Genomic DNA, 18,872 nt, shown 5'->3' with positions numbered 1-18,872 from the left:
ATTGGAATAGAACTCAGAATTTGTTCGCTTGTTGCTGCCTTCATGTTGTGCTCATCAAGTTCTTCATTAAGCTTGAACATTAGAACATTAACAAACAGTGCAGAAGGAGGCCATTCGGCCCATCGAGTCTGCACCGACCCACTTAAGCCCTCACTTCCACCCTAGTGGAAAGTTCGGCGCAACATCGTGGGCCGAAGGGCCTGTTCTGTGCTGTATTTCTCTATCTCTATCTATCTATCTATCCCCGTAACCCAATAACCCCTCCTGGCCGTTTTTGGTCACTGAGGGCAATTTAACATGGCCAGTCCACCTAACCTGCACATCTTTGGACTGTGGGAGGAAACCGGAGCACCCGGAGGAAACCCACGCACACACGGGGAGAACGTGCAGACTCCGCACAGACAGTGACCCAAGCCGGGAATCGAACCCGGGACCCTGGCGCTGTGAAGCCACGGTGCTAATCACTTGTGCTACCGAGCCTCCCACTTGATCCAACAATGACAAATTATTGCTTTTCTATAGCACCTTTACAATAACAAAATGTCCCCAAGGGACTTCTCCGGAGCATTAAAAAACAAAGTACGACATCAAGTCACAAAAGGTGCTAGAGGTTGTGAGGTTGGAAGGTGCTGTCGAAGGAGTCTTGGTGAGTCACTGCTGTGTATTCTGTAGATGGTACACATGTCTGACACTGTGTGTCCCTAATTAGCAGAATTCACACAATAGAACTGGCACTTTTAAAGTAGATATTGGCATTCCCCTGAACTCAAGAAAGCATTGAATAAATTCCTCATGGAATCCTAGGCCTTGGCAACATTTTAGACCACAGGATTATTTCAGATGGTCCATTGTGAGGGCCACGAAGAATCCAGCTTGAGTTTTAAGGATACAAAGAAATAACATTTATTTGCAATAACATATATATAAATATATTATATATATACAGCAGCAGCCACTTCCCTTGCTGCTCACTCCTCTCTCTCTGCTGGTTCCAAACTGGCCAGCTCTATTTATGCAGGGAGTCTGCTAATGATTTCTCTGTCCCCCTCTGGGGCTGTTTAGCACAGGGCTAAATCGCTGGCTTTGAAAGCAGACCCAGGCAGGCCAGCAGCACGGTTCAATTCCCGTACCAGCCTCCCCGAACAGGCGCCGGAATGTGGCGACTAGGGGCTTTTCACAGTAACTTCATTGAAGCCTACTCGTGACAATAAGCGATTTTCATTTCATTGGGGAAGCTCATACCCCCACAGGATTGTGGGATTGTCATTAGTCCCCAGCCAATGGTCAGCAGGCAGGTTATAACATCCATCCCCCGTGTACCTTAGTCTCTGTCAGTGCCATCATACACTGGGGGAATCCACAGTCACCAACTCTCTGGAGCTACTTTGCCCCTTTGGCCTATACACATGCCTCCCCCTCTGCCCTCCACCTCTTCCGCCTCGGCTTCTCCTGCTTCTGAACTTGCTTTGTGTCCTAATCTGATTGGCACAAGGTCAGAAGTGGACGGGGGGGGGGGGGGGGGGGGGGTGAAACTGCATACAAACAAATCGTGTCCCTGTAAAGAATGGCAATCGTCTAATCTTGTAATCCCTGCAGTTCTGGGTGAAGCTGAGCTCAATAAGGTTGAATATATCTAAGTGTCTGAGAACTGGTTCATGTCACAGAGCCAAGGCACGTCTGTTAAACTGTTTCAGAATCCAAACAGTGCAAGCAGTTACTCCTTATTCTCAGCTGCCGGTCTGTGAAAAGCCCTAAATCTCAGTTAGTGGGGGAACTGGTGCATTTTACTGCAATCCAATTAATTTGTTAAATTCATTGGATAGGATTAGGAATGCTTTATAATTGTAGCATGTTTCGCCAAGGGTCAGTCAGTTCTGTATCAGGTGAGTCTGAAGTCACACCTTACACTAAACTGAATGGTGTAATTGTAGGTTGGAAGTATCTCCTCATCATCAGTGAATAACAAATTTGATTTATACTGTATGGCACCTTAGTTGATGTCTTGTCAATTACATTGTTATGGTTAAGAGAAACAGGCGATGGACTTCCGATAGCGGCCATGACCAGCTAGGTCGCATGCACGGCAGTTCCTGCCGGGACTGGGCCGTTAAACGGGTCGGCAGCGGCACTTGAAGAGTGGGTCCGACGTGGGAACTGACGCTGGAGAGGTTCCCCCCCGGTGCTGTATGGAGGGAACCAGGAGCGGGGCCGTCAAACGAGCAATCGCCGGGAAGAAGGCAGGGCGGGTCCGGGAGGCCAAAATGGTGGCCGATGCGGATCGAGAAGCGTGGGCCCAGTGGGCCAGAGAGCAAGAGGACTTTTTGAGGAGCTGCTTCACAAAACTAAAAACGCAGATACTGGCCCCTATGAAGGCCTCCATGGAAAAGATGGTGGAGACTCAGAAGGCAGCGCCCTCTCTGGAGACTGGATGTGGGGCTGCTGGCGGATGAAGAGGTGTGTGGGCGGATAAGGAGGAGCACCCAGGACTATGTGATGACGAATGACACAGGGGAGGTGTGGTGAATGTAATTCACACTGTAATATATATGATACCATATTATTGTAAGCGCAGTTGCGTTGCCCGACCACTAGGGGGAGTAGCACTGGGAATGCATAGGAGTTTGTACAGGGCTCCACCTTTGGCTCCGCCCACGGCTCCTCCCCCTGGACTGCTGTATAAAGATCAATGCCCAGAGCCAGCCGACCAGTTCATCCAGGGTTCATCGTGTTACAGGCTGGCTCCGTTGTAAGTAGATTAAAACCACTGTTCATATCTTAAAGCACGTGTCTCGTGAATTGATGGTCTCATCAATTTAATCTACTTAAGAAACAGTAAGGAACAATCATGGAATCAGCCCTCAAGCCTGAGCGATTGGAACTCGACCCACAGGATGCAGAGGCAAAATAAATCTTTTTGCATTGGCTCCGATGCTTTAAAGCCTACCTGGCTGAAGCAAGCACAGCTGAAACGACGGAGGAGCAGAAACTTAGCCTACTGCATGCGAGGGTAAGCCACAGAATTTCCACTCAACTAAACTGTACCGGCTCACATACTGAAGCCCTAGCGCTACTCGACAAAATGTATGTGAGGCCTGTAAATGAGGTCTACGCGCGACATGTGTTTACTACTCACCGCCAGCGGCCTACGGAATCACTCGAAGAATTCCTCAGAGAACTAAAAACTCTATCTCGGGATTGTAACTATCAGTCTGTAACTGCTGCAGAGCATAGAGAGCTTGCTGTCCGCGATGTCTTTGTTGCAGGCCTGAGATCAAATTACGTGCGCCAGCGACTGCTGGAAAAGGGGGCCCAAAATCTTGAAGATACTGTTGAACTTGCTACGACTATGGAGGTCTCATTTCGCAGCCTCACCTCGTTCCCCGCGGACCCCGTCATGGGCCCCTGACCAGCGACTCCCCCCGGCCTGTGCCACACGGCTGCCCAGCCACAATGCTGCCCCAGCCTGCCACTTTTGTGGCCAGCCCCAGCAACCGCGGCAGCACTGCCCGGCCCGCAACGTGACCTGCAGCAACTGCGGGCGAAAAGGACACTATGCCAGAGTGTGTCTGGCGAAGAAAGCCCCAGCCTCTAACCCTCCCACGGCTCAAAGAACTCGTTCTCCGAATTCACAGGCCCACAGGCCCCGAAATGCTGCAGCCTGTATGCCGACTCCGCCCCCACCCAACATGTGCGACTCATGGGGGCGGCCATCGTGGCAATCCTCCATGCGGCCGGCCATGTGCGGCTCCATGGGGGTGGCCATCTTAGCAATTCCTCCTCCATGCGGCCGGCCATGTGCGACTCATGGGGGCGGCCATCTTGGGATCCATCCCCTCCAAACTCTGAAACTTACCTCGACGACTACGAACTCAGAGGGCAGTTATCACGGGGCCACTCCAGCACAGCTGATCGAGCCGCCGACTACCCGCAACTCAGCGCAGTCACACTGGACCAATCGCGCCCAAAGCACCTCCACAACTCAATGGCGACGGTCCAAATCAACGGGTACAGCACGCCGTGCCTTTTCGACTCCGGGAGCACTGAGAGCTTCGTACACCCAGATCTGGTAAGACGCTGTTCGCTCTCCGTTTTCCCTGCGCGGCAAACTATCTCCCTCGCTTCGGGTGATCTGTTCAGATCCAAGGGCGCACCGCCGCGACTCTCACAATCCAAGGCGCTAGCTATTCTAACTTTGAACTCTATGTCCTGCCCGAACTCTGCGCCCCACTCTTATTGGGACTCGATTTTCAATGTAATCTCAAGAGTCTCACCCTCAGTTTCGGCGGACCCCTACCCCCACTCACTATCTGCAGCCTAGCCACGTTGTGAATCTCCCCCCCCCCCCTCCTCTCTTTGCCAACCTCACCCCGGACTGTAAACCCGTAGCCACTCGCAGCAGGCGATACAACCTGCAGGATAGGGTGTTCATCCGATCGGAGGTCCAAAGGCTCCTCAGTGAGGGGATCATAGAGGCCAGCAACAGCCCCTGGAGAGCTCAGGTGGTAGTCGTCAAGACCGGGGGAAAATTCCGCATGGTCGTAGACTATAGTCAGACCATTAATAGGTTTACGCTCCTCGATGCGTACCCCCTCCCCAGGATTGCAGACATAGTTAACCAGATCGCCCAATATCGGCTATTCTTCACGGTGGATCTGAAGTCTGCATCCCACCAGCTCCCAATCCGCCCAGAGGACCGCCACTACACGGCATTCGAGGCCGATGGCCGCCTCTTCTGTTTCCTCTGGGCTCCCTTCGGCGTCACAAATGGGGTTTCGGTGTTCCAACGAGCAACGGACCGAATGGTGGACCAGTACGGGCTGCGGGCCATGTTTCCCGTACTTGGATAACGTTACCATCTGCGGCTATGACCAGCAGGACCACGACGCCAACCTCTACCGTTTTCTCCAGACGGCTCAGAAACTAAATCTAACATATATCAAGGAGAAATGTGTTTTCCGCACGACCAGACTAGCCATCCTCGGCTATGTCGTGGAAAACGGAGTCCTGGGCCCCGACCCGGACCGTAGAACTCCCTCTCCCTCATTGTCTCAAGGCCCTCAAACGGTGCTTGGGATTTTTTTCCTACTACGCCCAGTGGGTCCCTCAATATGCGGACAAAGCCCGCCCACTCTTTAAGGCCACACTATTTCCCCTGTCAGCTGAGGCGAGCCAGGCCTTCAACTGCATCAAGGAAGACATCGCCAAAGCGGCCATGCGGGCGGTGGATGAATCCACCCCCTTTCAGGTTGAGAGCGATGCCTCAGAAGTAGCTCTAGCAGCCACATTAAATTAGGCAGGGAGACCAGTCGCATTTTTCTCCCGAACCCTCTCTGCTTCGGAACTCCGACACTCGGCAGTCGAAAAGGAAGCACAAGCCATTGTGGAGGCTATCCATTATTGGAGGCACTACCTCGCAGGTAGGAGGTTCACCCTCATCACCGACCAAAGATCGGTTGCCTTCATGTTCGACAACTCGCAAAGGGGCAAAATTAAAAACGATAAAATTCTGCGGTGGAGGATCGAACTCTCCACCTATAGCTACGATATTAAGTATCGACCGGGGAAGCTCAACGAGCCCCAAGATGCCCTATCCCGCGGGACGTGCGACAGCGCACAGAGCGACCGCCTAAAAGTCATCCACAATGACCTCTGCCACCCGGGGGTCACCCGGCTCGCCCATTACATCAAAGCCCGAAATCTGCCTTTCTCCACTGAGGAGGTAAAAGCTGTCACCAGAGACTGGCCGATCTGTGCGGAGTGCAAACCGCACTTCTGTAGACCAGACAGGGCCCACCTGGTCAAGGCTTCTAGACCCTTTGAATGCCTCGCGATCGATTTCAAAGGGCCACTCCCCTCAAATAACAGGAACGTTTACTTCCTAAACGTTATAGACGAGTTCTCCCGCTTCCCCTTTGCTATCCCGTGCCCCGATAGTCATTAGGGCCCTGCATAGTATCTTCACCCTGTTTGGTTTCCCCAGCTACGTACACAGCGACCGGGGTTCGTCCTTCATGAGCGAAGAGCTGCGTCAGTACCTGCTCGACAAGGGCATCGCCTCGAGCAGGACTACCAGCTACAACCCCGGGGAACGGGCAGGTGGAGAGGGAGAATGCGACGGTCTAGAAGACCATCCTACTGACCCTCCGGTCCAGGAATCTCCCAGTCTCCCATTGACAGGATGTCCTCCCAGACGTGCTCCACGCTATCAGGTCCCTCTTATGCACCGCGACCAATCAGACTCCTCACGAGCGGCTCTTTAGTTTTCCCAGGGGCACTACCACGGGGGTCTCACTCCCGGCATGGCTGAAGACACCGGGCCCCGTACTCCTCAGGAAGCACGTCAGGGGGCACAAAACTGACCCCCTTGTAGAGAAGGTGCGCCTGCTTCACTCAAACTCCCAGTACACCATCGTAGAGTTCCCTGACGGCCGTCAGGACACCATATCCCTCCGGGACCTAGCACCCGCAGGATCCAGCACCCCCACTATCACTGCAGAGGCACCCCTCACTCTACACCCCACCCAGCCGCCCCCTCGCGCTCCTGAGCCCACTAGCTCGCTACAATTATTTCGCGCACCCACACCGGCTAGCTCCCAGCGCCCCCAGTCCCCAGTCAAGCCAGACGGGTATGGAGCTCGGACGCAATTGCCCCCGGAGTCCGCCATCGTACCCACCCCGGTGCTCCGCAGATCACAGCGGACGACTCGACCACCGGACAGACTCAATTTGTGAACCACCACCCCCGCCGGACTTGATTTTTTTTGTAGGGGGTGAATGTGGTGAATGTAATTCACACTGTATTATATATGATACCATATTATTGTAAGCGCAGTTGCGTTGCCCGACCACTAGGGGGAGTAGCACTGGGAATGCATAGGAGTTTGTACAGGGCTCCACCCTTGGCTCCGCCCACGGCTCCTCCCCCTGGACTGCTGTATAAAGATCGATGCCCAGAGCCAGCCGACCAGTTCATCCAGGGTTCATCGTGTTACAGTCCGGCTCTGTTGTAAGTAGATTAAAACCACTGTTCATATCTTAAAGCACGTGTCTCGTGAATTGATGGTCTCATCAGGAGGTAACAGCAGCAGCGGTCTAGGAGGCTATGAAGGCGGTCATCAGGGGAGAGTTAATCTCTATTAGGTCCCCCCCCCCCCCCGTCCCCCCCCGAGGACTCTGCAGGCCGCCCGCAGACCCAGGTGCCGCCGGTACGGACCTGCTTTATTTTACACCAACGGGACCGGCCGGAAACGGGTGGGCGCTTGGCCCATCGCAGTGCGGAGAATCGCCAGGAGGGCCACTGCCAACGGCCCCCGACCGGTGCGACGTGATTCCCGCAGGATTCACGCCCCCCCCCCCCAGCGATTCTCCGACCCGGCGGGGTTGGAGAACCCCGCCCCACATTTTTCTTTAGGTATGTTTTAACTTGAGTAAATTATGATCACATTTCGGGAATGCATAGTACAATGGTGTAATTTATTTATAACTGTGTAATTGAATTATATGTTTAATAAATCTGCCTGTCATAAATGAAAAACCTTAATAAAACATTTTTTTTTGCCTTGAACAAATAATATAAAGCACCTTTAACATTCCAAGGCATTCCACAGGAGCAGCGTTGTCACACTGAGCTTTGCAGCCATTGAAGTGTTTTTTTGGAAATGTGGTCACTGTTGTCATTGTAACTGAGGCAGCCGGAGCGTCACGGTGGCACAGCGGTTAGCATTGCTGCCTCACATCGCTGAGGACTCGGGTTCGAATCCCGGTTCTGGGTCACTGTCCGTCTGGAGTTCACACATTCTCCCCGTGTCTGCGTGGGTCTCACCCCCACAACCCAAAGGTGTGCAGGTTGGCCACGCTAAATTGCCCCTTAATTGGGAAAAAATGAATTGGGTACTCTAAATTTATTTGATAAAAACTGAGGCAGCCAATTTGTGCAGAACCATAAACAGCACTGTGATAGAACATGGAAAAATACAGCATAGAACAGGCCCTTCGGCCCACGATGTTGTGCCGAACTTTTGTCCTAGATTAAGAACAAATTAATCTACACTCCATCATTCTACCGTAATCCATGTCCCTATCCAATAGCCGCTTGAAGGTCCCTAATGTTTCTGACTCAACTACTTCCACAGGTAGTGCATTCCATGCCCCCACAATAATAATGACCATAAATACGAATGAGGAACAGGGGTAGGCCATTGTTGGCCACTTGAGTCTGCTCCGCCATTCAAGAAGATCGTGGCTGATCTGATTGTAACCTCAACTCCACATTCCTGCCGACCCCCGATAACCTTTCACCCCCTTGTTAGTCAAGAATCTATCTTGCTCTGCCTTAAAATTATTCAAAGATTCTGGTTCCACTATCTTTTCAGGAAGCGAGTTCCAGAGACTCGTGACCCGCGGAGAAAAAATTCTTCTCATCTCCGTCTTAAATGGGCGACTCCTTATTTTTAAACCGTGACCTCCAGTTCTAGATTCTCAAACAAGAGGAAACATCCTTTCCACATTCACCCTGTCAATATCCCCCAGGATCTTAAAGGTTTCAATCAAGCCTCCTCTTACTCTTCTAAACACCAGTGAATACAAGTCTAGCCTCTCCAACCTTTCCTCATGAGACAACCCGTCCATTCCAGGTATTAGTCTTGTAAACCTTCTCTGAACTCTTTCCAATGCATTTACATATTTCCTTATAGAAGAAGAGCAATACTGTACACGATACTTCAGATGTGCTCTCTCGTGGGCTGTATAACTGAAGCAAAACCTCCCTACTTTTATATTTAATTCCCCTCACAATAAACAATAACATTCTATTATCTTTCCTAATTGCTTGCTGTACCTGTACACCAGCCTTTTGTGCTTCATGCACTTGGACACCCAGATCCCTCTGCATCTCAGAGCTCTGCAATATCTCACCATTGAGATAATAAGCTTCTCTTTTATCCTTCCTGCCAAAACGGACAATTTTAAGACTACACAGTCATGACCAGGTCATCTGTTTTTTGTGATTAGGGGCTGGTTTAGCCCAGGGCTAAATCGCTGGTTTCGGAAGCAGACCAAGGCAGGCCAGCAGCACGGTTCGATTCCCGTAACAGCCTCCCCGAACAGGCGCCGGAATGTGGCAACTAGGGGCTTTTCACAGTAACTTCATTGGAAGCCTACTCGTGACAATAAGCGATTTTCATTTCATTTTGAGACAGACACGCTGGAGGCTTCCGGACAGTGGGCTAAACAGCTGGCTTGTAATGCAGAACAAGGCCAGCAGCACGGTTCAATTCCCGTATCGGCCTCCCTGAACAGGTGCCGGAATGTGGCGACTAGGGGCTTTTCACAGTTACTTCATTGAAGCCTACTTGTGACAATAAGCGATTAGTATTATTAAAAGGCAAGTATGTTGCAGGCACAGAGCAACTATATCCGGGTGTTAACTCCCCAGCTCTGGGTCCCACTGCCCGGGCCCCCAGCACTGCACTGTCACGCTATTGGTCGGGGTTTGCGTGCTCCCATGTGATTGGCTCTGGAGCAGTCACATGGGCCGCTGAGCCACTCTCTTAAAAGGGGTGGCGCGACCACAGTGATGTTGGTTGAGGGATCAATATTGGCTAGGGCACCAGGGAGGACTCCCCCTGCTCCTCTTCAAAATTGTGCCCTGGGATCTTTTATCTCCACCTGCGAGGGAAGTTTTAACGTCTCAGCCAAAAGGCAGCTCCTCTGACAGTTCAGCTGTCCCTCAGTACCGCACTGCCTGTCAGCCTAAATTGTGATGCTCAAGTCTCTTGAGTGAGAAGCTGTCTGTATGAGATTGCCAATTAGGGGAGATTTGTCTATTGCCAAGATCTCCTTGGTTATTCCAAGAAGAGCCATGATGTGGAGATGCCGGCGTTGGACTGGGGTGAGCACAGTAAGAAGTCTTACAACACCAGGTTAAAGTCCAACAGGTTTGTTTCAAACACGAGCTTTCGGAGCACGGCTCACCTGAAGAAGGAGCCGTGCTCCGAAAGCTCGTGTTTGAAACAAACCTGTTGGACTTTAACCTGGTGTTGTAAGACTTCTTACCGGATTCCAAGAAGAGGCCTTACAGGTAGCAAAAAATGGAGTCTTTTGATCACACCAGACTGAGCTGAATTCAAACTCAGATGGCAGGGAAGTACTCAATCCACTGCGTTGTCCAGTCCCCCCCCATCCAACATATAATTACAAATCATTTAACACAAATATTTTCCTTCCTCTGTGCAGAAACTTAATTGTAACCGCTGATTTTAAAAATACATATATCTCCTTCCCCTCCACATCTGTGTTGACAAGAACAGCAGCCAAGAGTAACATCCATGAGTTTGAGTTGAGTGTGTGCACACGACTGATTGCAGCCAGGAATCTGGGGACGAAATGCATCCAGGATAGATCCAAGTTTAATCTCCAGTCCATAAATTTGCTTCTGTCAACACACCTGGGGAACATTCAATCCGAATCCAGTGAACCAAAGTGGATTTCTTTGCACAGCAACCCTATACCATTTCAAAGCAAGGCCCACAGTTTTGTTGCTCTATCATTCTGGAATCTGCGTTTGTAACCCCGGAGGACAGAGGAAGCTAAAGGAACCTTTATCTTACTGAGTGCCTGCAAGAGAATGAGTTTAGCTGGGAGATCAGCCTAGATTTAGTAGCAAAAGGCCAGAGGTAAATGTATTTTGACCTCCTCCTGTCACTGGACTGGTTATGCATTTTGAGCCATTTGATTAATATTTAGTCCCTTCTCTCCTGATTCGTGCCAGGATACATTTTTATTTATTCTTTCACGGGATGTGCCATTGGCTAGGCCAGCACTTATTGCCCATCCTTAATTACCCTTGAGAAGCTGGTGGTGAGCTGCCTTCTCAAATCCGCTGCAGTCCCTGAGGTGTAGGTACACCCACTGTGCTGATGGGAGTTCCAGGATTTTGACCCAGTAACAGTGAAAGAACGGCCGATTGTATTCCCGAGTCAGGATGGTGTGTGGCTTGGAGGAGAACCTCCAGGTGGTGGTGTTCCCATGTGTCTGCTGCCCTTGTCCCTTTAGGTGGTAGAGGTTGTGGGCTTGGAAGGTGCTGTTGAAGGAACCTTGGTGAGTTCCTGCAGCGTATCTTTGTGGATGGCACCCACGGCTGCCACTGTGCATCGGTGGTGGAGGAAGTAAATATTTAAGGTGGTGGATGGGGTGCCAATCGAGCGGGGCTGCTTTGTCCTGGATGGTGTTGAGCTTCTTGAGTGTTGTTGGAGCTGCACTCATCCAGACAAGTGGAGAGTATTTCATCACATTCCTGACTTGTGCCTTGTAGATGGTGGACAGGCTTTGGGGGAGTCAGGAGGTGAGTTACTCTCCACAGGATTCCCAGCCTCTGACCTGCTCTTGTAGCCACAGTATTAATGTGGCCGGGTCCAGTTCAGTTTCTGATCAATGGTAACCCCCAGGATGTTGGTAGCAGGGGATTCAGCGATGGTAATGCCATTGAATGTCAAGAATAATGGCACAGGTATTGACAGCTCTGTCCTAACCTCTCATAAGTAACTGCTCCTCAAGTGTGAGTCTTGGGTAAAGACTAGCAGTTATTCAGCCTCAAAGCAACACTTAAACCACCCTGTACTTGACATTCACATAAATACACTTCCAACATAGGCCATCGTAGAGCGATCGGAGAACGGCCCTTGGTGAGAATGCTCCCTGGACCCTTTGTAAGCACTATTACCATGTTGCCCACAACTGGGTGGAGGCTGGGAAATCTGAGTCCAGAATGGATGACAAATATATCAACTGATCCATGGGGAGGCAAAAATCCCAGCATTTTTAGTGACATTTTAGTTTTCAGATCTTAGAAACCAAATCAACTTGGATCATTGTTTTGAGTTCAGGAAGATCGGAATTGAAAAACTGCGTGAAGTGTGGTTCGAAGTTGGAAGATGCTAATTTTCGAAGCTCAGTCCGGTTTCATGACTGTGTTTTACATTACACGTGTTGTGTATAAGTCTATGACTAGATTATATTTTTAAAAAACACTAATTATTTATTTATTCATATATATATATGTTTGAATACCCATAAACACATACACACACATATATATATAGTCTCTGACTGTGTTTTACATATATGTAATATAAAACATATATAGTCTGTGACTGTTATATATACAAAACATATGTGTATGTATATGTATCTTATATATAGTCAGTGACTGTTATATATTAGCACCTGCCTGTCTTAATCCTGAATATGTAGAATAGATTTTAACTGTAGAAATGTGGATTTTATCTATAAAATGCTGCTACAGCACTAACTATAAAACTTTCCTTTTTGGAAGGAGTACCACATACGCGAGGCCCACTCGATGGAAGTCTCTATGCCAAAGTGAAGAAAAGAAGTCCCAGCACTGGCACCGCCAATGGCAGCCCATTAAGCGTCGTGTCTGTCCACCGTGGGCACACCTTGTCTGTCAGCACAGACTCGGGTCACTCCACCGCTTCAGTGAAGACAGAAGAGCACAGTATCAGCATGAGGCAAACTCCATCACAAGTAGAGAAGGAGCAGTTGGATCAACTTCTCAGTGGGTTTGGAATGGCTGCAGTGAAGAATATGCACAACGTGACTACGCAGCCTGGGACAGCCTCGCAGAGCCGTGCCAATGGGCGACCTGTCCCCAATGAAAGGGAGACGGACATTCTGGATGATGATGACGGCTGTGAGATGAATCGGTTTGCCACTTTACCGAGAAACATTCATCACACTGCCCATCCCTATCCTTTCAAAGCCAGCCATCAATCGCCAGAACACAGAGTACCTGGATATAGCCACAATCCAGATGAGATTCCAAACAATATGTACTATAGGCCTGATTTAACCCTGGACCAACGAAGACCCATGTATGAAAGGAACATGCCACAAATGAATGACGTGGGCCTGGAGGGTAGGCCACATGATTCTTACGCCCATGCGAAAAACATAGACAACCTTCACCATCAGGCTGCAATGTTGGAAAGAATGAATTACCAAAGACCACGCAATGAAGTACTTCAGGTATATTCGCCCATGTTCCATCAGTATCCTTGCGCGGAGAGAATGCCTCAAGGTCCTATCCATCGAGTAAGACATGATGTCCAGCGAGATCATGATCTGAAAACAAGCAGGAACCGGCTACTTGATTACCGTCAGGTCGAAGGTCTCCTCGATGGACAGCATGTACAGTTTCTTGAGCAAGACCCTTCCGAGATTTTGTCTCACAGTTGTGCCTGTCGGAACTGTTCCTTAAAGATGTCAGAAGAGGAGCTTGAGAGATCGGCAGCAGCGTTTAACACGCTCAAATTGGACCACGACTCCTTGTACCAGGAGCATCCTTGCCCTCCTGATCCAGACATGTGGCAGCATGAGCATTTGAAGCCACATTTGGTAAACCACCCTATAAGAAATGGTCAGGCACCTCCGCCACTTCCTTTACTGATGTCTGAACATTCATACAGCCAGTACCCGAGAGGACACGGATACAGCCCATTCAGTTATAACCATGTACATGCCAATATTCCAATACCAACACCAATGGTGCACACGTATCCCTCTCAGATTTCACCCTCCTCTCATGGACAGTTTCAGAGAGGCATGGAAGGTTCTCCAGAAGCACTTGCTCATTTCCTAAGGTATCCGGAATTCAAATACAACCCGGATTATCAGCAACATTCACACTGTAGTTGTCCATACGACCAATATCAGGAGCAACACTGTGCCAACAGAAACTGTGAAGGCTTCCCAGGTAGTCCTCTCATGTCATCCTCGGTGCTGGGGCCCACTGCTCAAGGCCCACAGAGGCCTGGTTCGGCGTCACTAGGAGCTCTGAGTTTATCCCAGCTTCCATCGAGAAAGCCAAATGTCTGTGACCGAGCAGCAAGAACAGCAGATGAAGGTCAGCAAAGTGAAGAAGCCACTCTTCCTCATCAATCATCTGGTGAGTAGCTACCAAGGTAAACCGCATCCCTTGCCTGTTTTACATTATTGAAATTGATTTTAAATGCCACTCTGGGGCCTCTTGAAGATCTCTGACTGACAAATCGATTCTAAAGCAACCAGATATTTCTCACATCTAATATCCAAGACCATTATTATTCATACAGTACCCTGAATTGATGGGGACTGTTGGGATCTCTTAGAACTAGGTGCACTGTCACTGACAAATGGGGTGAAAGTGTTACTGTGAGGGTGACACAATTTGTCCTGGGGGTTAATTTGTTGAAGTAAAATTTAAAGCAATCATTTGCCACAAGATGTTTGAAAGCTGGCTTTTGTTTGAACAGAAGAAGGCCATTTGTGCTGGAGAAGTTTGGTGTTTTTTGTTAATCTCACTTCAACTATTGTCCCCCTCCGTATTGTTAAATTTATAATACAAATGCCTTAATAAAATATTTTTCAATAGGTGTCCCTGGTATTTAAACACCATCAATTCAGGGTACTGTATGAATAATAATGGTCTTGGATATTAGATGTGCAGGGTCGGAGAATCCCGGCCATGGTGTTTAAATACCAGGGACACCTATTGAAAAATATTTTATTAAGGCATTTGTATTATAAATTTAACAATACGGAGGGGGACAATAGTTGAAGTGAGATTAACAAAAAACACCAAACTTCTCCAGCACAAATGGCCTTCTTCTGTTCAAACAAAAGCCAGCTTTCAAACATCTTGTGGCAAATGATTGCTTTAAATTTTACTTCAACAAATTAACCCCCAGGACAAATTGTGTCACCCTCACAGTAACACTTTCACCCCATTTGTCAGTGACAGTGCACCTAGTTTAAACACCATGGCCGGGATTCTCCGACCCTGCACCGGGTCAGAGAATCCTCGGGGGTAGGCGCGAAATTCGCCCCGACGCCGGCAGGATTCCCGCCACGCCGGTTGGGGGCCGTTGGCAGCGACCCCCCCGGCGATTCTCCAGGCCCTGATGGGCCGAGTGGCTGACAAGTTTTGCCCAGTCCCGCCTGCGTGGATTACTCACCTCACGCACGGCGGGACCTGGCAGGTAAGTGTGCGGGGGCCATCCTGGGGGCGGGATCCGCACCCGGGGAGGGCCCCCACAGTGGCCTGGCCCGCAATCGGGGCCCACCGATCTGCGGGCGGGCTGGTTCCATGGGGTCCTTCTTTCCTCCGAGCCGGGCCCCTGTAGGGCTCCGCCCTAATGTCGGGGGCCGGCGCGGAGAATGGAACCCCCGTGCATGTGTGGAAATACGCCGGCCGTCCTGCGCATGCGCAGACATACGCCGCCCGTTCCGCGCATGCGCGAACTTGCGATGGCCGTTCCGCGCCAGCTGGAGCTGCAGGAACCACTCCGCCGCCAACCTAGCCCCCTAGAATGTGGAGAATTCCTCACTTTCGGGGGCCGTTGACGCCGGAGTGGTTGGCGCCGGTTTTCACGCCAGTGTGGGGACTTAGCCCCATTATTAGAGAATCCCCGCCCCGTGTGTGCGTGGGTTTCCTCCGGGTGCTCCGGTTTCCTCCCACAGTCCAAAGATGTGCGGGTTAGGTGGATTGGCCATGCTAAATTGCCCGTAGTGTAAGGTTAATGGGGGGATTGTTGGGTTACGGGTATGTGGGTTACGTGGGTTTAAATGGGGTGATCATGGCTCGGCACAACATTGAGGGCCGAAGGGCCTGTTCTGTGCTGTACTGTTCTATGTTCTATGTTCTATACCAAAACCTACAATTTGACCAATTGATCAATCCCTTTCACCTCTTCCCAGTCTGTCCTTAATCTATCTTCATAAATTGGATTCCTAGGGCAGGATTTTCCAGCCCTTCCCACCGCAGAATCTTCTAGTCCCGCCAAAGGAGATTTCCACATTGATGCTCACTTAATTTTCCCCTTTGGCTGCAATCACTTTCAGCCGTATGTCTGTGTGTGCGTTAGAATGCCCTCTGATGGGCGGCACGGTGGCACAGTGGTTAGCATTGCTGCCTACGGCGCTGAGGACCCGGGTTCGAATCCCGGCCCTGGGTCACTGTCTGTGAGGAGTTTGCACATTCTCCCCGTGTCTGCATGGGTTTCACCCCCACAACCCAAAGATGTGCAGGTTAGGTGGATTGGCCATGTTAAATTGCCCCTTAATTGGAAAAAATGAATTGGATATTCTAAATTTATAAAAAAAAAAAAAAAAAAAAAAAGAATGCCCTCTGATAGCCAACACGTTAAAGCCATCCAGAACATCCACAAAGCCCCCCCCCCCCCTGTACTCCTGCCAACCCTTTTGCTTTAACTCTGTGAGGACCCGATTTTCCTCGCTATTTCGACAGTGTCCCAAGTTCCAATAGTTTAACAATGTCACGTCAAAAAGCACCAGGTTCCTCTGGTGCTACCAATCAAAGAACAATCATCTCATTCTTTTGGCCCCACCCATTGTGCTCATAAATAGCAATAATGTCAAAATTAATTTCTGAAACCTGGTTTCATTTAAGCCAGACCTATTTAAAGACCATATTGTACCCAAGTGCAATCAGGGTTTATAGAATACAATTTTAACAAACTACATCTGTATATTATTAAAAATCACACACATTGTATTGTTCCCAAACCTTGCTTCTGATTGTCATTATTTTTGACCCTATTTTTGCTTCAATATTTATGATTGTAATTTGCTATGTCAATTCTGCCATTCAATTTTACTCAACCGACTATCACAGTGTTGTTTCAGGTTCTGGCCACCAGGTGGCACCATGGAGCGTGTTTCTCCACTGCTGCTCCCAACTCCATTCCCATGTCGCATCCCGTTTAAAAAAAAATCGCCTGCCCCTGGGCAGTGTCAGAAACAATTACTGGCAGCTATAATGCATTCATTGAAGCAGAGCATTTGCCACAGGCTGGGATTGCAATAGGCCCCAGTGAGGAACAGCAAAGAAGGCTGGATACCAGTCTTAGTTGGGCAGCTTTTCTGGGGTCCTCACGGGGTGATGGGCAGGGATTGGAAGGCCTGGGGAGGCGGGAGAGATGGTTCAATCAGGGGTCATCTTTGGGGAGACCCTCTGGGCACAAGGTGACCAAACAGGAAGCCTTCTGGCACTGTTGCTAAGCTGCCAGCCGCCCTTTGCTGGTAAAGTCCTAGGGAGGAGGTCATTAATGGCCCCTTTGAGGGCCTCCATTCGTCCAAAGGTCACCTGATACCTACTCTGTTGTTGGTAAGATTCTAGCACAGATGGATAGTGATGGGCATGCTGCCCTCTGCTGTGCCAGCTGATTTTATGCCCTACTATTGCCTGCCAACCCACTCCCAGGGTGCGGTGTGTTAATCTCTTGCCAGTGATGTTTTTTTTAGCCAATTATGTTGTCACGGTTTGTTAATGTCATGTTAATTACACTGGTGTTTATTAATGTCAATTACATTGTTGTGGTTGAGGGAAACAGGGATGGGTATTAATTGAGCACATATAAATAGGGGACAGCTGGGACACTGGGTGGAATGGGAGGACAGCTATTCTCAATTAAGAAATGTTCTGTGTCTTGGTTTCAACTTCACAAACCAACTTGGGTCCTCTTGACAGGGTGGGGATAAAATTCTTCACCTGTCCTTGAACTGTTGTCACTTACTATGAAATATGTCCAGGCACATGTACATAAAAATGACTTTGGTGCTGTTAGTTTAATGCCACCATATGACATTCTCCTGGGTGTCATTTCAATACTGGCATTGGTCCACTTATATACATCTCACTTCAAGGTGAAACCCGTCAAGAAATAATAAATTCACTTGCTTGTATCAAAGAATTCATCAGGACAGACAACATATTGCTCCTGTTATCACACATCATTCGTGGCTATACAGGTCATAACTACCTTCATCGGAAATTGTTAAAAACTGACCTGGAACAGAGATAAAGGTTACCCACTAAGCAACTTTTGTGTTCACTCCTCTGTTAGAAGTCCAACTCAACACTGATCTAGTTTCCCAGGGGAATGAAACTTCTGTGTCTCCCAGCCCTGGAGAACTTCACAATCCTGAGATTCAGCGGAGACACCGCCGTGAAGGCATGGTCATCTGTACATCTGTATCTCCCATGACTGAACCATCATCCCCTGTATACACGAGTAGCCCTGTGTCTAAAGCTGAAAGGTATGTTCCTTTTTTCTGTCTCACAGAAGTGCACTTTGAAACTTGATTATAAATTACATTTTCTGATTTGTTCATGAGATGTAGACATCGCTGGCTAGGCCAGTATTTGTTGTCCATCCCTAATTGCCCCTTGAGAAGGTGGTGGTGAGCTGCCTTCTAGAACCGCTGCAGTCCATGTGGTGTAGGTACACCCACAGTGCTGTTAGGGAGGGAGTTCCAGGATGTTACTCCAGCGACAGTGAAGGAACGGTCCAAGTCAGGATGGTGAGTGGCTTGGAGGATAACTTGCAGATGATGGTGTTCCCGTGTATCTGCTGCACCTGGGCGATAGAGGTTGCAGGTTTGGAAGGCGCTGCCAAAGGTGTCTTGGTGTGTTGTTGAAGTGCAGGTTAGGACTGCCTGTGTTTGGATGGTTAGGAAGGGAGTATCACAAACAATATGTTTCTCTCTCTATCTTCCCAATGTCGAAACAAAGAGTCATTCACCGTCTTCCATTCCAACTTGCTCTCTTCAGGCTGGCAGGACTGTCGACTCCTCAGTCCTGCTACCATCAACAACCTCTTCAAACACAAGCTTAGCATCACCTAACTGCCGCTTCCTAACTTATTTCACCTACACTCCTACTCTTTCCAACCTTGGTGGCTCCTTCTTCATAGGATCCTCACTCCAAGCTCTTCGCTGTTATATTGTTAGCGACGGTGGCAGTATGGATGGCAGGCCTGCCCATCCATACTGTATATGCCCGTGTATTTGATACC

At 49.4% G+C, this 18,872-nt stretch overlaps 1 protein-coding gene across 3 annotated transcripts in view; it reads left to right on the top strand.

Annotated features, from left to right (window-relative positions):
• The window catches only part of LOC119958190 (tensin-2-like), a 381,277-nt gene that overhangs the window by 316,718 nt on the left and 45,687 nt on the right, over positions 1–18,872 (top strand). For all 3 annotated transcript variants that reach the window (XM_038786559.1, XM_038786558.1, XM_038786557.1), the window contains 2 exons: positions 12,332–13,963; positions 17,922–18,114. In XM_038786559.1, coding sequence (XP_038642487.1) covers positions 12,332–13,963; positions 17,922–18,114 — 1,825 coding nt within the window. The remainder of the gene's footprint in view (positions 1–12,331; positions 13,964–17,921; positions 18,115–18,872) is intronic.

The sequence above is a fragment of the Scyliorhinus canicula genome, chromosome 28 (assembly GCF_902713615.1).
Source record: "Scyliorhinus canicula chromosome 28, sScyCan1.1, whole genome shotgun sequence".
In the NCBI taxonomy this organism is placed as follows: domain Eukaryota; kingdom Metazoa; phylum Chordata; class Chondrichthyes; order Carcharhiniformes; family Scyliorhinidae; genus Scyliorhinus; species Scyliorhinus canicula.
This window is presented reverse-complemented; position numbering and strand designations above follow the sequence as displayed.